The 18688-nt window shown below is 43.0% G+C and overlaps 1 protein-coding gene across 3 annotated transcripts in view; it reads right to left on the bottom strand.

The window, feature by feature from the left end:
* SMAP2 (small ArfGAP2) overlaps positions 1-18085 on the bottom strand; it is a 48833-nt gene extending 30748 nt beyond the window's left edge. Inside the window, exon 1 of one of the 3 annotated variants that reach the window (XM_003891660.5) lies at positions 17536-18085. In XM_003891660.5, the coding sequence (XP_003891709.1) occupies positions 17536-17638 (103 nt within the window). In that variant the 5' untranslated portion in view covers positions 17639-18085. Of the gene's footprint in view, positions 1-6740; positions 7687-17535 lie in introns of those variants that run through there. The other 2 variants (XM_021939858.2, XM_021939853.2) reach the window with 2 other exon arrangements.
* Between the last annotated feature and the right edge of the window lie 603 nt (positions 18086-18688).

The following is an 18688-nucleotide window of genomic DNA, read 5'->3' as shown; positions in this document are numbered from 1 at the left end:
CCACGCCATTCTCCTGCCTCAGCCTCCCGAGTACCTGGGACTACAGGCACATGCCTACCATGCCTGGCTAATTTTTTGTATTTTTAGTAGAGACGGCGGGGTTTCACCACGTTAGTCAGGATGGTCTTGATCTCCTGACCTAGTGATGCGCTCACCTCGGCCTCCCCAAGTGCTGGGATTACAGGCGTGAACCACGGTGCCCAGCCTAATTTAGTATACTTTTTTAAAACCTAGTATGAGTATTTTGCTTATGTGGATTTAAGTTTTTAGATCGCTTATTACAGAAAATCACACAAAGGTAATTTAAATACCCTAAATAGAAAGTCAAGGGAAAGGGTGTCCTTAATGCTCCTTGTCTCCTGGTTAGCCTATGATATTTCAGCTCTAGCCAATTTCCTTTACACAAAGACCCTGCTTAAAGCATTTATGAATAAGCTGGAAGAGTGGTGGATGAGACATGGCTTCTCTGAATAGGGGAGGGAGGACACAAAAAATAGCTGCTTTCATTGAGGGCAGGAAAGAGATTATTTCATTAGGAGCCAAACAGTGAGACTATCTCAGTACAAACAATTGTTTGGCTTGAAGACTCCATGTGGGTAATTACTCCAGCAAAGGCTCAGCTGGAATGGAACACGGAGCCTGCCAGGACCTAAGGATAGGGACTGACACAGGCTTAAGTGTCTGAATCATGGCTTTGGAATTCCAGAGCATCCCAGCAAAGATGCTCACCCTAATCAGCGAGAAGCACCATTCTGCACCCGACTGAGTGAAGAATGTGAATTTAAAACAGGAGTGAGAAAACTAGAAATTGCTAGAACAAATTCAAGTTAATTAAACTAAACTGATATTTTATAGCAAATGTAGCAAGTCCAAAGATTAGATTTCTTGGGAAATCGAATGCATTTCAATCACCACTGCAATGGCTAATAACAGGCTGGGTGGAGTTACGGTGTAGGAGGACACTGAGCTAACAGCTGGGCAAATCATTTCAAGTCAGCCAGGTGGACCTGATATTTTAAAACTTGATATTATAATTTTTTTTTTTTTTTTTTGAGGCGGGTCTGCGCTCTGTCACCAGACTGGAGTGCAGTGGCGGATCTCAGCTCACTGCAAGCTCCCCAGCCTCCCGAGGAGTTCCGCCATTCTCCTGCCTCAGCCTCCCAAGTAGCTGGGACTACAGGCGCCGCCACCTCGCCCGGCTGGTTGCATGTGCACCCCAGTAGGCGGGGGTTTCACCCGTGTTAGCAGCCAGGATGGTCTCGATCTCCCTGACCTCGTGATCCAGCCTGTCTCGGCCTCCCAAAGTACTGGGATTACAGGCTTGAGCCGCCGCGCCCGGCAAAACTTGATATTATAATTAAACCAATTTCCTAGTGACCTCACTTCAGGTAATATATGCAAACTTGGTTCTCAAGTTAATGTCTTCATCTCCTGGGGACATTTAGTTCTTTACATTTTTAGGTTACTTCAGGTTAACTTCCTCTTTGCAACAACCAGTATCTACTCATATATTTAAAAACAAAAACAAAACAAAAAACTAAAGCTGCAAAGTGAGACTGCCCGCTGCAGGAGGGAAGGGGCCTGTGTTTAGAAGAAGCTACTCAAAAGGGTGATATGGTCATTGTCCAGTGAGATTGCTCTTCAACCTCCATCCCTAGGATAGACTCCCCACCCCACCACATTGACGAGGGATTTTTTTCCCCTAGAAAGCTGAAGGGATAACTATCATAATACTAGGTTCTGGATGCACACGACCCAGTCCCAATCCATAACTCACAATCCCAGGGCCTTCCTAAGTTGCTACCTGATAGCCTTTGCGAGTAAATGCTTTCATACATTTCAATCATTACCCTGACCAAGGCTAACAGCAGGCTGGTGGGTGTAGGCTTATAGGGACTGCAGAGCTAACAGCTGGGCAATCATTTCAAAGTTGACCAGGTGGACTCAACATTTATAAATTTGACATGGTCATTAAAGTCGCTCATAATCAAGTGTCGGCTCGGTGTATAGTACACACTTGATACATGCTTACTGATTAAACAGGGAATAAGCAATAGTGGAACAATATGAAAACTGGTATTAAAAACAGCCCATATTCAAATAGTCTCATCTTTGTCCCTCTAGACCAATGGCTCCCAACAGAAACAATTTCCCCTCAAGGGGCAATGCTGATGTCTAGAGACACTTTTGGTTGTCACAACTGGCAGAGGGGTGGGGAAGTGCTACTGGCATCTAGTGGGCAGAGGACAGGAATGCTGGCTTCTAAACATTCTAAAATGCCCTGGACAGTGCCCACAACAAGGAATTACCCAAAATGTCAATAGTCTGAGGTTGAGAAATCCTGCTCTAGAGGAACCATTTTTAAGCCATTTAGTTTGAAGTGAGACATAAGAATATGTCAGTTTTGTGGAAAGGCCTCTTCTCTTGTTCTGTAACAAACAGATACACATTTAGAGTATAAAATTCTAAAATTGTAACAAACCTTAGGAATGATCTAGTCTAAGCACAGTTGGAGAAACTAAGGCCTAGAGAGGTCAAGCCATTTGCCCAAGTTCACAGAAGAAAGAATCCGCTGGACTGAACTTAGAATCACCTTTACACACCCAAATGTGTGTTATACATAGTAGATGCTCAATAATGGTCACGAAATTGATATCTTGTTCTTTAGGTGTTCTTTTTTTTTTTTTTTTTTTTTTAAGTTACAACATACAATTCACTCTCTGCTCCTGGGAATCTGAGACTGTTTGTGAAGACGAAGTTCCTCCCATCCACACTCCCCTTCCTCAAAAAGAAGCCCAGAAGGGAAAAACAGTGTAACGTACTAGAGCTCAAGACAGAGTGGCCAGGCAGAAAATGTTTTTCCATTGTTTCCAGGGAAGCTCATGTCTTTCACCCAGGCAGAGGCTCTACACAAAACCTTCTAAGTGAGCAAATGAGCCCTTGTACAAGACCACGGACATGCGAATTTCTCTTCGCAACTCAGCACAGCAGCTTTCCTAACACACTGGGGAAGTCCCAACCAACGGCAAACAGACGGAAAATCAGTGCCAGTTTCACTGAATCACAACCACATCCAAACAAGCTAGAGAGCTTCCAGTTCTAAACAAACAGCAAAATCAGAATGAATTCTGGGATCAAAGTACAGATGGTTGGTTAGTCCAGTGGGTGCTGAATATCAGTCATCAAAACAGCCCTGGCTTAAGGGAGGAGAGCAAAAGATGGAGATTTGCCCTTTGAAAAGGAAAACATTCACCACGATGTTTCAAAACCTAGGTGTTTCAGAATAGAATACAATGAGGTAGAGGTCAAAGATATGGCACAAGGGGGTGGGGCAAAGATACCAGTGAATAGAAAGATCCTGCAAAGGGAACATTAGGCAGATGAACCCAGGGAAAGTCTGGCGGGGCAGGGTAAGGGAAAGGCAGGGGGAGGGGTATCACAATTTCAAAAAAGCCCAAGTAAGATTCTTTAAATTAAACAAACCTGTTCCATTGGGCACAAGGAGAGTTTCTAAAACTGCTGCAAGGCTATTAAATTCCACAGCACCTGAGAACAATGTCTAAATATTTACTCCCATCCCACAAAAGGGCTAAAGGGCTGCTATTTCAGCCTCCTGTTTCACACTTCATGCTACATTTTTCCCAAGACGATGTGTCACACCAAAACCTCCTACTGAGAGGGCAGAGGATTCGCTTCAAGTCTAGCTCCAGCTTTCAAAGCAGCACAGGTGGCAGAAGCACAGAAATGAAATGGCACAAAGAAGCAATTACCACAAAGCAACCATGAGATTCACCTGTTCAGCTTCTTGGACTGTCACAAATCTTCAGCTATCTGGGCTAATAGTATGAGGGTGACTATCAAAAAACAAAACAAAGTAGATGACCTGAACACACATTAATAGAATAATGCTGCTCATAACAGGGACACAGACACTATGTGCCAGACACTGTGCATTAGGTATGCAGATAGATGTGAAAACACAGTCCCTGTCTTCATTTCCAGTCTAAGGCCCTTCTTCAAAAGAAATAATAATGCAGTAGCTGTTACCTCCTTTCTACTAATGTAGGACCTCTAATCCATCTTCCTAGAGGACTAAGTTTAAGTCAATGAGGACTATATCAACAACCTAAGATGCTAGTCATTGGCACAAGGGTATTTCCGCACATCAGGTATATGATGTGAAAGTGCCGGCCCATCTTGCTGTGATATGACCCATAAAGCTGTTCTTTATGCTCCTTATGTCCCTTATGTTCCTTACGTCCCTTATGGAGAAACCAGGGTTCTCCCAAGTTCCCCATTCCTTGCCTTAGCAGACATCTACTGCAATGAAGCAGTTCAGAATAACGCCCAGAGCAAAGCCGTCTCTACGTGGGCTCAACCCAGAGAATCCCCGTGGTAACTTTTTCAATTAGAGGGCCCACTTGACTACTCAAATCTGAACACATAAATAACCCATCACTCTAACAACACCACAAAAATTTATACTTCCTTATTTGTATTGTTGAAAAGTTGAAAACTCAAATATTAACAATTGGGCAAGAGATAATAATGACATTCTAATGATGGGATACAAAAAAGGTATTTAAATGTTTTTAACATCATGAAATAAGCTTATAATAAATGTTAAGCAAAACAAATGATATAAAATCGTTATGGTATAAGCTTAAGTAAATGGGTGATAAAAATTATGAAAAATAAGGCTGGGTGTGATGGTTGACGCCTGTAATCCCGGCACTTTGGCAGGCCGAGGCAGGCAGATGATGTCAGCTCAGAGTTTGAGACTAGCCTGGGCAACATGGCAAAACCCTGTCTGTACTAAAAATACAAAAATTAGCTGGGCGTGGTGGTGTGCACCTGTAGTCCCAGCTACTCGGAAGGCTTAGCCAGAAGAACTGCTTGAGCCTGGTAGACAGAGGTTGCAGTGAGCTGAGATTGTGCCACTGTACTCCAGCTTGGGTGACGGAGCGAGAGACCTTGTCTCAAAAAAAAAAAAAAGAATTATGAAAAATACCTTCAGCATCATTATATTTTTCATACTTTCCAGTGATTTTTATCATGGGGTATAGGTTTCATAATCATAAAAGATAAAGTTGTTGTTGTTGTTTAAAAAAAACAACCAGCATTTACTGATTATAAGCACAGGGATCCTCCCATCTCCCCAGCTCCTAAAATCCCGTAAGACAGAAAACAACTATGGCAACAAATCTTTCTTTCCTTAAATGTATGAGAAGTCTAATGAAACTGGGACCTATTTTTACTCTGCCCATAATATGGATCCTTGATCTGAGCCACTTGTGTCAGGCTACTTCTGTTGAGACTAGACTCAGAACAAGTTAGAATGCTCAGAGGAGCCAAGCTGGAGTCTTCCTGATTCCAATGTTGCATTTAATGAAGCTTCCTTTCTCTTTCATATAATCTGGGAATATTAATACTGTAGTCACACTACAGGCAAGACCTTTCCTCAAGTTTCTCCTCCATCTGTAACAGTTCCTCTAACCGAACTCTTCATGCCTACTTTCAGAGAGACAAAGTCAATCCCTGTTCCAAACAGCTAATCTTTCAGTAAAAATGATTTCAACATAGCAGAAGCACCTGCATCTCTTAATTCTTTCCTTCTCAAATCAGCTGTCACACTCAAATTGGTTTCCGTCAGCTCTGCTGTTTTCAGCTATTTTGAACAAAAGCATCATGGTAAGAACAGGGAGTTTCCTTCCTGTTTCTCTTCTCAGGGTTTGTGTCAGTTACAAGGAGTGATAAAGTGTCAACAACAACAAAAATACACCGATGCCCCCTTCTCTACAAGCTTTACACTACAGCATATGATGTCACCAGTTCACACAGAAAATCCTGTACGAAATTATTTTTGAAGGCATAGAACAAAAACAACCACCTAAATAATATTCAGACAAAATTTCCTTAACTCAAAACTAGAAACACTAGAGAACTATTTTCTAAATCCACACATTTGGGGACTTCCAGTCAGACAAGAAAAGAGGAAGTTAAACAACAAAATATACTGTGTGTGCACTTCGGACCAATGAGGTGAAGTAACACTGCAGGATTAACATGTAAACCCACATCTAAAGATGTAAGCTCTGTGGTAGACAGAGCCTGGGGATTTATGGTCTTCCATCACCAGCAACTGCTGCAAAAGACAGCATGGCTATTTGAAGAAAAGGAAAAGAAAAGGTGCTCTAATTGCTCAAATCACCATGCTAGGACACGCTTATCAGCTACAGCTGAGAGTAGGTCTCTCCCCCTCTCGCATTTGCTTCACTGTTTCAACACATCATAAAATGAGAGCATTACACATTTGGTTTGTGGGTGAGGGGAAATGACATGAGGCCTGAGGAACCCAGTTCTCGTTGTTTCAGATTAAGAAATTTCTTCTTGGAAGCTTTGACCTGAAATTTTTTTTTTAAAAAAAGCATTTTCCAAGTGAGCTTATGAAATCCAGAACTTAAATAAACTGTATTCTATATGTATTTAAAAGCAAACCAGAATTCCTACAGGAAATCTGTAAACTGAGGGGAAAAGAGGGCTATGTCAACAAAACTTGTCAGAGAATCACTTAACATTAATTGAAAATGAAAAGAAGCAACAATAATAAAATTCTACTACTACCCAGTGACATGCTACAAAGGAGGGATTCCAGGGCAAGCTTCAGCCACACATGAGGGAGGATGGGGGATAAGGGGAAGAGCTGGACAAACTGAAGACGACCACCAGAGCAACCTTACGCTGACGGATGGCCACAGCTGAGGCAGATCTGGCTCATCTCTGGGGCTGTCCACTGGGGAGAGACCTGCAGTTCAGCCATCAGTGGACCGGCATTCACAAAGCCTGTGGGGAAACAGGATCCAGAAGAGTGGGGTAGGGAAGGAGAAAGTGTAGGAAACGGAATAGTCAAACATAGCAGTGAAATATTATGTTTATTAAATGTGAAGCTTCAAAAATGCATAGATGGATCTCTTAAGTTGAAATGGACCAGTTGAAAAGAACCGGTACTCTGGAAAGCAGTCTGATACGCTTTTTCAAATCCCAAATTACATTTTCATTACACCTGTGAATTATAGTAACCGCCTGCCAAGAGGAAATGAGTTTTTTGGAGAAAAGAAAGAAACAAGGAAACCTATGCAATTGTTACAGTTGGTAACTTCACTCAAACAATGAGAGTCCTTTATCTGTGGCCTCCGTGGGAAGTAACAGCCTAAAAGCAAACATACTCACACTGCACTGAAAACTCTGCTGGCCTAGTTCCACCAATTCCATTAATATAGCAAGGGCCCAAATGCAGGTGACCTGATTGACAAAAAAAGCACTTCTAGAAAGGGCTGAACTTGTCTCATATAACTCATTAGACACTTTTAAAATCAAGAAGAAAACAAGTAGCCACAACTTGGAAAGCTCTGCCCTTAAATGGAGCAGCAGCAACATTCCTTACAAGACAAAATATTTTTTCAGGTCAGGGTAGAAGAAAACAGACCCAGTGATCTTGCCTGCCTCACCCACTGCAAACTTATCTGAAGTTGTGGGGTAAAACAAACAAATCAGTAAGACTAGTCAAACTGACATGCAGCACAAGATAAAACAGCCACACCACAGTCACCTTAACTATAAAGAAAAGACTGAGCTGAGGCCCGGGCTTGGTGGCTCACGTCTGCAATCCCAGCACTTTGGGAGGCCAAGGAGGGTGGATCACTTGAGGCCAGGAGTTTGAGACCAGCCTGGCCAATGTGGTGAGACCCTGTCTCTACTCTAAAAATACAAATAATTAGCTGAGCATGGAGGCACACACTTATAATCCCAGCTACCTGGAAGGCTGAGGCATGAGAATCACTTGAACCCGGGAGTCAGAGATAGCAGTGAGCTGAGATGGCATCAAAGCACTCCAGCCTGGGCAACAGAGCAAGACTCTGTCTCCAAAAAAACGAAAGAAAAAAAAAAAGAGTGAGCTGTACCATGTTTTAAGGCTGCAATCTTCAACATTCTCTGTGTATGGCTTCTGTGTTATTAATTCAAGCTGTCCAGTTGTAGATGTACTCAATGTGGATACACCATACCTAAGACTTCTCAGAATTGACAGGGTGGGAACTTATTTTCTGAGTAACCTAAGTTGCTCCTGGCAGCAGCCAACAGTCAAATATATTTCAATATAGGAGCCAATTTGCCTAGTCATACCCCCTAAGTATATAAACTATGACTGAGTTGTTACATTACTTCCTGGGACTAATAATTGTTTCACCAACAGTCAAGATCCTTTAGAAGCACTCAATGTTGTATCCGCCGGAAAACCTTCTGTTCTCTTGTCCAAAATAATTCAAATACTATAAGGGGAAAGAAATTACATCTTGGAGAATTCAGTGCCTTTGTGTCTTTGCCTGTTTGCGCTGGGATCACAGGGAACTACATCTCCCAGGCTCCCTTTGCCAACTGATTTCGGGATAAGTTCCATCAACGGGAGGCACTGACGAGGATAAGAGGCAGGAGCAGGGAGCAGCCAGGGTAATACACTCTCTCACTCGGCCTAGTTCCAGCTCTCACCAGACAGCTCCTCTTTCCATGCTTCCGCTCACACCAGACCACAGGGACTTCCAGCCCTTGGTGACACCAGTGCACCGTCTATTTTCCTTGTGGGCACAGTAGTTCCCAGGCATTGCTAATCGATGGGGTGCCTCACCAGCCCGTTTAGCTTCTTGGCTTTTCTAGCAACCGTGTAACCTATTCCCTATTTTAAATTCCCTCTGCTTATAAGACCAACAGTGGCTTCTGTTCCCAACTGGTCCTTGACTGACATAGGGCCTTCCAAACATATTTCAAAACTTATTTTTCAGAAAATTAATAGCTTTCCTAAGAATTAAAACAATTATTCAGATAACCTAGAAAAGGTATCTTCTAATATGAAACAAAACATTTACAGATGACAAAATCAATTCATGCATTCAAACAAATATTTACTGAGAGCTTGGTCTGTGCCAAGCACTGTTCTAGGTGCTGGGAATACTACAGTGAACAAAACAGGTATAGACCCCTGTCCCCTAGCTTACATTCTAGGGACGGGTAAAGTGTGGCACATTACAATTTTTAAAATTAGCCAATACAGGACTGTTGCTTTAACAATAGAGGAATTTGATAAAAGTGGATTAACTTTAAGGTGTTCTACTCTACAAAGACTTGGTTCTTACCTTTTCAATGTGGTATGAACTGTCACATTCCAGGGGCCAATACAGAACTTCTTCAAAGCTAGTATCTAGTTAAACTGGCCACTTGATCAAACAGGAGTACAACTGTGATAAGGATTTAAACAGACACAATAACAAAAGATAGGCACTGTGTGCTTACAGTGTAAAGCATATGTATGTTTTATGCAGATTCTTGCTTGGCATCATTTTTACAGGAAATACCATTTGGAGGAACTGAGTCTGACTCAATTTAATAAGTCACTTTATTCCTTCTCTGTAGCGCAAGTAGAGTCCATCAACATAACATATACAGCCAGTGGTAATGTACATAACAAGTAGAATGTTGCAGTCACTGATTGCATGACACAATTTCCAAGATGGAATTTTCAGGCAGAAGAACAGAAACAGACAATGACTCATGTGGTGAACAGTTATATAGACAACTGTGCCCAAGAAAGCTGCCACCTACATACCATAATGACATCAGATGAAAAATGCAGAAAGAAGGTAGTTTTCTAATTTATCTAGAAAAAAAAAGATTTGCTGAAAAGTATGTATACTGAGAGATGAGACTGCTGCTACCTGTTTATGCATCCTAAGCACTGAGCAACCAGGAGCACACATCAGGTATTCCAAATATGACCTGCTTGAGCCTAAGAGCATGTTCAGCCTCAAAAATCAACATCATGAGCTCCAGAAATAACATAATATCTACTTCTGGCACTTCACTAGACTTATGCTAAAATAATTTAACGTACCCACAAAGGTACATTTCAATGGAGAATTTATGGGCACCGTGCTCAGACCTTTCTTACTATTCAGCGATTAGGAAGCGTTTCATGCCTGCAATATTTATAACCCCATGTGAATAGCAGGTGGACCTACAATACTATGGGCTTCTTATACAACAGGAAGTCTAAAGCATAGTGCATATTCAAAATCTCTATGTCACGGAGCAAGTCAACCACAGAGCTCAGGTTTTAACCTTACAGGATCCTAACTACCTATCAAACTCTACTCCTCATCACTCCTCAAAATGCAGTCAAAATATACTAAAGAATCCCCCCCCACACACACACACAAAACAGTGTACCTCGGAGGCTTTACACATTCTGTTCCCTCTTCCTAGAATGCAAAGTTCCCTAAATTCACTTGGCAAATCATGCTTATCCTTTAAGACACAGCCTACTTTTCTCTTTGAAGCCATGACTTCCTGAGGAAGACTTCTTTGCCTTCTTCAGTGCTTTCATTTCTCCCTGTATACCATGCCACAATAATTTCTATATTGCATCATTTATATTTGTACACATCTGCTTCCCCATTAGACCGTAAAATCCTTGAGACCAAAAACCCTTTCTTTTAATCTATATATCCTGGTACAATGTCTGAGAAAAAGTAGGTAGTAAGTGCTTAAGAAACATTTTCTGAATGACTATATGTAGTAGGGGATCTCAGGCTTGCGAAGTTCCCCTAAAAGATATTACATTTTCTATTCTTCATCTCACTGGCACCAAATGATATTTAAAGGGCAAGGAGAACAAATACGAAAGTATCTCTCAGGGAACAGGTTTAATATGTTGACATTAAAAGACAATCTAATGGGGATTTTGATAAATCACTTTCAGTAAAACTGTATCAATCTAAGCATGACTGTCAGAGTTACAGTGCACTAGCTGTAAAAACCCAGAAATGTATGTGATCTTGGCTAGAGAAAGGCATTTAACAACTAGAAATGGAAGCAGAACTCCTTCTGTTGTTTAGCTCCATTGGAATTTTTACTTTTTAAAAGGTGCCACAGACTGAACGTGGTGGCTCACGCCTGTAATCCCAGCACTTTGAGAGGCTAAGGTGGGCGGATCACCTGAGGTCAGGGGTTCGAGACCAGTCTGGCCAATATGATGAAACTCTGTCTCTACTAAAAATACAAAATATTAGCTGGGTGTGGTGGACGGAGCCTGTAATCCCAGCTACTCGGGAGGCTGAGGCAGGAGAATCGCTTGAACCTGGGAAGCGGAGGTTGCAGTGAGCCAAGACTGCACCACTGCACTCCAGCCTGGGCAACAGAGCGAGACTCCATCTCAAAAGAAAAAAAAAGTGCCACAGATACAGCTAAAATAATTTAAAATTGATAGGAAAGTTCATTTCTAAGGAATATTTAATAAGCAATGACTTGGCTATCAAGAGAAAACAAATGTAAAGCAAAGCTAAAGATTAATGTACATGAGTTGAAATTTAAGACAACTATGAGAAAATTTCTACACAAAGAAATTCCCTGGTCTAATCTTCCATACGAGTTTGAAATCAGGAAACATCCAAAGACCATCCTCAAGGGTACCATAAAGCACATTTTTGCAAAAATGCCAGAACTCCATATATAGAAAACAGTTTTGGCTTAAAGACTAGGGAATTACTGGGTGAGTCATTCTAACTGTGGCTTCCAGTAACCAGACTATCTTAAGGGAATAAAGTCAAAAGTAAAACTAATAAAATCAAGATAAAAAAATTTATGATCAGCAATGGTGAAAATAAATAATGCAGACATTTGTGTAACACATTAGCTTACAAAGCACTTTCGTTTTTCAAACTAGGAAAATTAAACTGAGAAAGTTAGGTGTATGTGGAATCAGGTCACCAAGCTGCAATAGGCAAAGTAAAGGAGTTTAACTAGCTGTTTCAACACGAAGTCTACAGACTCTTCCATTATTCTGCCTCTCTGCCATCTTAACGGTAGGCTTATATGTGTCTATGGGCCTAGGACACTTTCTAAGATGCCTTCAAAGAGAACAGAGTCACTGGGCGTGGTGGCTTGTGCCTGTAATCCCAGCATTTTGGGAGGCCAAGGTGGGCAGATCACTTGAGGTCAGGAGTTCGAGACCAGCCTTGACAACATGGTGAAACCTTGTCTCTGCTAAAAATATAAAAGTTAGTCAGGTGCCTGTAATCCCCACTACTCAGGAGGCTGAGGCAGGAGAACTTGACCCCAGGAGGTGGAGTTTGCAGTGAGCCAAAATAGCGCCATTGCACTTAGCAAGACTCCGTCTCAAAAAAAAGAGAGAGAGAGAGCAGTGTCTTCCAAATCATTTAAGAATATCTTTCAACTTAATCAAGATAACTTGGTCGTAGCCTTAGAAAACACCTTCAAAGAGCAAAGCACTCCTCAATGTGCATGGAAAGTGAATGCTCTCCATGTTCTGTTGATTGAAAAATGCAGATGTCAAGAGCTGTGGGTAATATGCTACTGTTTGCATAAAAGCACTGCAAAGAAACATATTTAAATGTTGTTGTTTGTCTACGCATATATTATCTCTTAAAAGTCACGTAAGAAATTGCCAACAATGGGCTAGGTATGGTGGTTCACACCTGTAATCCCAGCACTTTGGGAGGCCGAGGCGAGTCGATCACCCGAGGTCAGGAGGTCGAGGCCAGCCTGACCAACATGGTGAAACCCCATCTCTATTAAAAATAGAGGGCGCCCAGCTACTTGGGAGGCTGAGGCAGGAGAATCACTTGAACCCGGGAGGGAGAGGTTACAGTGAGCCAAGATCTCGCCGTTGCACTCCAGCCTGGGCGACAAAAGCAAAACTCTGTCTCACACAAAAAAAAAAAAAGGAAAAGAAAAGAAATTGCCAACAATGGTTACTTCCAGGGAGGGAAAATGGTGGCTCAGAGATGAGGGACAGGAGAATGATTTTATACTGTACATATTCCCCTTTGGACCTTTTGAATTTTGAACTACATGAAAGTGCTACTTTTTTCAAAAAGTAAATTTAAATGTAAATTTTAAAATATACAATAGGAGTTGGAACACAGGCAGTGTTGGGTGGGGTGAAACATTTCAGAGATAGGATGTAGCAGAAGAAGGGAAAAGCAAAAAATTATTACACTTTCTGTCAGACTCTAGATTTCATATGGTGTTTCAGTCTGAGGTAAATATTCCTCAAGATGATCAAATGTCTTGTACTTTTAACTCTTTGCTCTGCCGGGTATGATGTGTCACACCTGTAATCCCAGCACTTTGGGAGGCTGAGACGGGAGGACTCCTTGAGCCCAGGAGTTAGAACCAGCCTGAGAAACACAGTGAGACCCTGTCTCAATTGCAAACAATCCAGTAAATGAATAAATACATCTTTGCCCATCAAACAGCTCTTAATTTCTCACAAACCTTGACACTAAGAAAGGAGTGTCCCAATAGTGGACACAAATATTTAGGTCATCAGAAAGGTATAGTCAGCCCTCTGTTAGAAATGGATTCTGCATCTGTGGATTCAACCAACTGCAGATTGAAAATATTCAAAAACATGGCTGGGTCCTGTGGCACATGCCTGTAGTCCCAGCACTTTGGAAGGCTAAGTGGGAGGATAGATTGAGTCTGAGGCTACAGTGAGCTATAATTGCACCACTGCACTCCAGCCTGGGCGGCAGAGCAAGACCCTGTCTCAAAAAAAAAAAAAAAAAAAAGAAAATATTCAGTAAAAAATGGATGGTTGCATCTGTACAGAACATGTGCAGACTTTTTTCTTTGTCATTATTCCCTAAATGATACAGAGTAACAACTACTGGCATACCATTAACATTGTATTAGGTATTATAAGTAATCTAGAGATGATTTAAAGTATAAGGGAGGATGTGTAAAAGTTATATGCAAGCACTACGCCATTTGTGTCAGGGACTCGAGCATCTGTGGATTTCAATACCCCAGAAGGTTCCTGGAGCCTTTCCCCCATGGATACCAAAGGACAACTGTAGATCCTTTCATAGTAAATAAGACAGTGTCCAGTTTAAAACATAGTCTCTGAAGGGGTGGCTTAGCAGTTATTCCTGACACACCGATAAAATCTGGAACTGCAGAGCTAGAAGTTAAATCTTGGACCAGTATGATCCTAAGTACAAAGGAAGTATGATCCATATCCAAAAATGGAACCCAGCCTCAATAAATCAGCCAGAGTAACCATTCACATATCTGGAATTTTCAGTAGTTTTGTCCTCTGTTCTATCACTACCTAAGTCAATCCAAAAGCTCACCCTAAAAGTCACGTTAACCCCAGGGCTTTGGGTAATGAAGAAATCACATCTTGAGCCTAGAGCAAATCACAGCATTTCTTAAAAAGGCAGCACCAAAGAAGTTTCCTTTCCCACACTGAAATTACTGGAATGGCTTCGTGGCCCCAGAAACTGGTGAGACTCGTGCCCAGGCAAGTTAAAAACCCCAGGATCAACAAAACTTGTACAAAGTAAAAAGAATACATGCTTGTTCTCTATTCTGATGCTTATTTGTTTTGTTTTGTTTTGTTTTTGAGACGGGGTCTTGCTCTCTTTCCCAGGCTGGAGCGCAGTGGCACTCGATCATGACTCACTGCAGCTTCGACCTCCTGGGCTCAGGTGCCCAGGTGATCCTCCTGCCTCAGCCTCCTGAGTAGCTGGGACCACAGATGCGCACCACCATACCCAACTAATTTCTAAATTATTTGTAGCGACAAGGTCACACTATGTTGCCCAGACTGGTCTTGAACTCCTGGACTCAACTGATCTTCCTTCCTCGGCCTCTCAAAGTGCTGGGATTACAGGTTTGAGCCACCACACCCAGCCTCTATTCTGAAGTTTAAATCACATACCTTAAAAGTCAACTAATAAGTGTTTCTAAATAAGTGTAAGAATTTAAAAATAAAAGTCATTGCCAAAGAGTTATATTTTGGAACACTGCAAAAATGCCTGCTCATAGCTCTACAGTCTATGCCACATCATCTAACTGGATATTAATAGATGAGCAATCACTCACCATATCCTATACAGTTAACTTCCAATTTTTCAGGAAAGGACACAGGAATACAGGTAAATAAACTGAAACCCAATTCTCATTTTAGCCAACACTTTTTAAATTCCTCCCCCAATGAAATGTATTTTTTTATCAGCACTAACAGGTAACAATTTATTGATCCAAACATCTTTTCCTTCAACAATGTGATAGTTGTCCAAATGATCATTATGACAACCGAAATTAGAAAATAGTAGGGGAAAAAGAGTGAGAGGGCTTTGAGGGGTGGAATGGGATAGATAATTCATAAATTGGATAAACAGAGGCCCCAACAAATGCCTATTTGTCATAGTCGAAAGATGACTGACCCATTATCATCTCATTTTTAATACAATGACCAAGTCACTGAAGCCACCCGGTAAAATGTAAAACGAACTTTTGAAAAGAAATTGTTTGAGGATCCAGGAGTCTACCATCAACAGTAGTTAATAAAGTTTACAAGCCAGCAGTTACTAGTTCTCATTAGGAATTAACTGATATTTCATAACCTGATCCCCAGTAAGCTTATTAGTAAAAAGCAATGGAAATTTGGGGCTGGGTGTGGTGACTCATGCCTGTAATCCCAGCACTTTGGGAGGCCGAGACGGGTAGATCACCTGAGGTCAGGAGTTCGAGACCAACCTGGCCAACATGGTGAAACCCTGTCTCTACTAAAAATACAAAAATCAGCTGAGCATGGTGGTGGGCACCTGTAATCCCAGGTACTCGGGAGGCTCAGGCAGGAGAATCCCTTGAACCTCTGAGGCGGAGTTTGCAGTGAGCCGAGATTACGCCATTGCACTCCACCCTGGGCGACAAGAGTGAAAATCTGTCTCAAAAAAATAAAAATAAAAAATAAAATAAATAAAAAGCAATGGAAATTTGGAGGAAGAAGTAGTGAATCAGCCTCTCTCTTCTATATGCTGTATTTTATTGGAATATGAGTAAGTACAAGGGTAATATGAGAAATGGCAGGGGGGTTCTAGTCACCAAAATGGCATCTGACTCTCCAAATGCAGCAATGCTCATTCCAGTGGGTGCTTCCCTGTGACTCAAGATTTGTCACATGAGGACATAAGGGAATTTGAATAAAGCCAAGATACGCTCCTAAAATCAATCGACTCTTCCAATGGATTTAACAGAAGATCTAACAGTAATCAACCTATAAGACACTAACCTACTCAACATAAATTGATCCTAAAATACTTTTTAAAATGAATTATTGCTAATGCAAAAAGTCAGGAAATAAGTCTAGGAATTTGTTTTCCTAATGGCACTTCCATTTATGTATTGGTAGAGGTCACCAAAACACATTACTAGGTGTCCATGTATCATTCCCCTGTTCTCCTTTTATAACCTTATTCTTCAAAAATAAAAGGTAATTAAGTGAAAGCATCAATTAAGTATTTCCTTCCTTTCTCAAAACATATAAATACAAATATAACTGAATCTTTGTTTTATAGTATATGCCACTACGCTATACGGCAAACAACCCTGGCAAATCCACTGCATAGTCGCCCTCAAATTATAACTATTCATTTCTCCCCAACCAAAGGGAAAATAATTTTCCCAACTCCTCCAATTATACGCCAAAAGAATTAGAAAATACGGAAAAAAAGATTCACAGCGGCTTGTATAAGTGTCAAGTGCCAACATTTCACTAATAACCAAGATTTCCTATTGTACAGACTTTTAATTGTATCAAATCATGAATCTTCTAGGGCACAGAAAACAAAGACTAAATGGTTCTGCCAATTTACAATGATCATATTTCACCTTTAGAAGTGTAATCACCATAGAAGCAACGAACTCATCGAATTCATCTTTCTGTCTCCACTGATTAAACGGATCCTGCGCTACAGGCATAATCGGCTAGTTTCTGCCACCACTCATACATAGGCCTCCAAAGCACTCTACAAGCCAGGGCTAGGCTGTCTAGAAATCCGCACTGTGTCACTGCATAAGGCAGTTTCCCACTGCACATATCCAGGAGGACTAAAACCACCTAAGCACTCTTGTCACATCTTAGCAAGGCTGCGAAATGACAGGAGTTGCTAACCAAAGAGCAGGCAGCAACAATCACCACCTTTAAAAATCATGTAAGCAGTTTTCCTCTCCGCCATCTCACTTCCCTCCTCCTCCTCGTCATTCTCTCTCTCTCTTTCACACACACACACACACACACACACACACACACACACGCACGCACTGCAGTTCATCCCCAGCTTTGCAGGTGACATGCTGGGAGCTCTGGACTGACAGCCGGCCCAGAACTCATTCAGGGCCCTCAAATACAGACATTCTCACCTGAACACGCCAGGCAACTTCCACCCGCACCATCACTTCCATCCTCCCCGACACACACACACTCGCCCTCGCAAGCTCTCCCCACAGCAATCCCCGAGCAGCAGAAAGCCCAGCAGGCTCACTGCAAGCGCAGCACGCGTTACCACTTATAAGCCGAGTTGGGCGGCCTAAGCTCCAGAAACCTCCTCTTCAAGCAGCCCACCCCCACCACCCCGACGCGGCTGGACCCCTGGCCCGCCAGGTGGGATGCGCTACCTTTGGACTGGCAATCCGCACAAAACTTGTTATCCTCCTCCAGCAGCAGGTTGGCCAGGACAGCCTGGTACCGATCCACGTCCTTCACCGACTTGCCTGTCATGGCCAGGGTGCCGGCGGGGGCAGAGGGCGACGCGCCCTCCTCGCCCCCAGAGACCCCTGCCTCAGTCCGGGGGTGAGGACTCCCGGTCCCCTGCCCAGGGGCAAATCCTGAGCGGGGAGAGCCCTCTCCTCTGGCCCCGCCGGACGCCCCTTTCCGGGTCGGCGGCGTCCGTCCCCCACTCCGCAGCCCCTCGGCGCGGCGCCCCTTGGCGGGCTTAGGAACAGGCCCGCGTCCAGGAGAGGCTGCGGGGCCAGAGACCCTCAGCCCAGGAAAAGGCAGACCACGAGCCTCCTGGGTGCCGGACGCAGAAATGACCCTCTAGCCGGCCTGTCTGCTGGCCTTGCGTCCCGCGCCTCGGTTTCCCTGGCAGCTGCCGTCAGCTCCGCTACCACCTCCGCCGCCTACTTCCGGCAGCTCTTCCTCCCCACCTCCACCCTGCCCAGCCCGCGCATGCGCCCCGCCCCCACCGCGCCGCACTGGGCTCTTCCTTCAGCTCCGCCTCTCGGCAACCAATCGGTGGAGAAGCGGGGGGCGGGGCTTGGGTGGGGGCGGAGGGAAGGGGTGGGCACGCCTCCTGCGTGTCCTTGGAAGAGAATGAATGGAGCCTGGTAGAAAGGGAGTGGAGGGAATGGAAGAAAGTGAAGGAAGACAACAACTAACACTTACTGAGCTCTTACTATGCGCTAGGCACTGTGTTAAGCGCTTTACATGAATTATCCCAATATAATCCTCACAACAACCCTATGAATTACTTATCATCCTTATGTAACCTAAGGGTTGTGGATACCCCAAAGTCCTCCAGCTTGTTTTTTCCAACAGCCAACTAAAAGAGTCCAAGCCCCTAACCCAGGATATAAGAACGTCACCCCCTCCCCAAATTTTCAGAGGACTCTGGTCGCCTCTCACTTGGAACACGTGCTCCCACTAATACTCATTAGCTCTCCTCTGTGACTCCTGCCTTTTTGGATATTGTTTGGCCTGGTGCCCAGACATTTCTTTCTTCTTCCGTTTCTTAAATTCTCACAAAACAGCGAGCTTTGTGTGGCAGAC

Source organism: Papio anubis, chromosome 1 (assembly GCF_008728515.1).
Source record: "Papio anubis isolate 15944 chromosome 1, Panubis1.0, whole genome shotgun sequence".
In the NCBI taxonomy this organism is placed as follows: domain Eukaryota; kingdom Metazoa; phylum Chordata; class Mammalia; order Primates; family Cercopithecidae; genus Papio; species Papio anubis.
The sequence above is the reverse complement of the archived record's forward strand: the minus strand, read 5'-3'. Positions and strand labels throughout refer to the sequence as shown.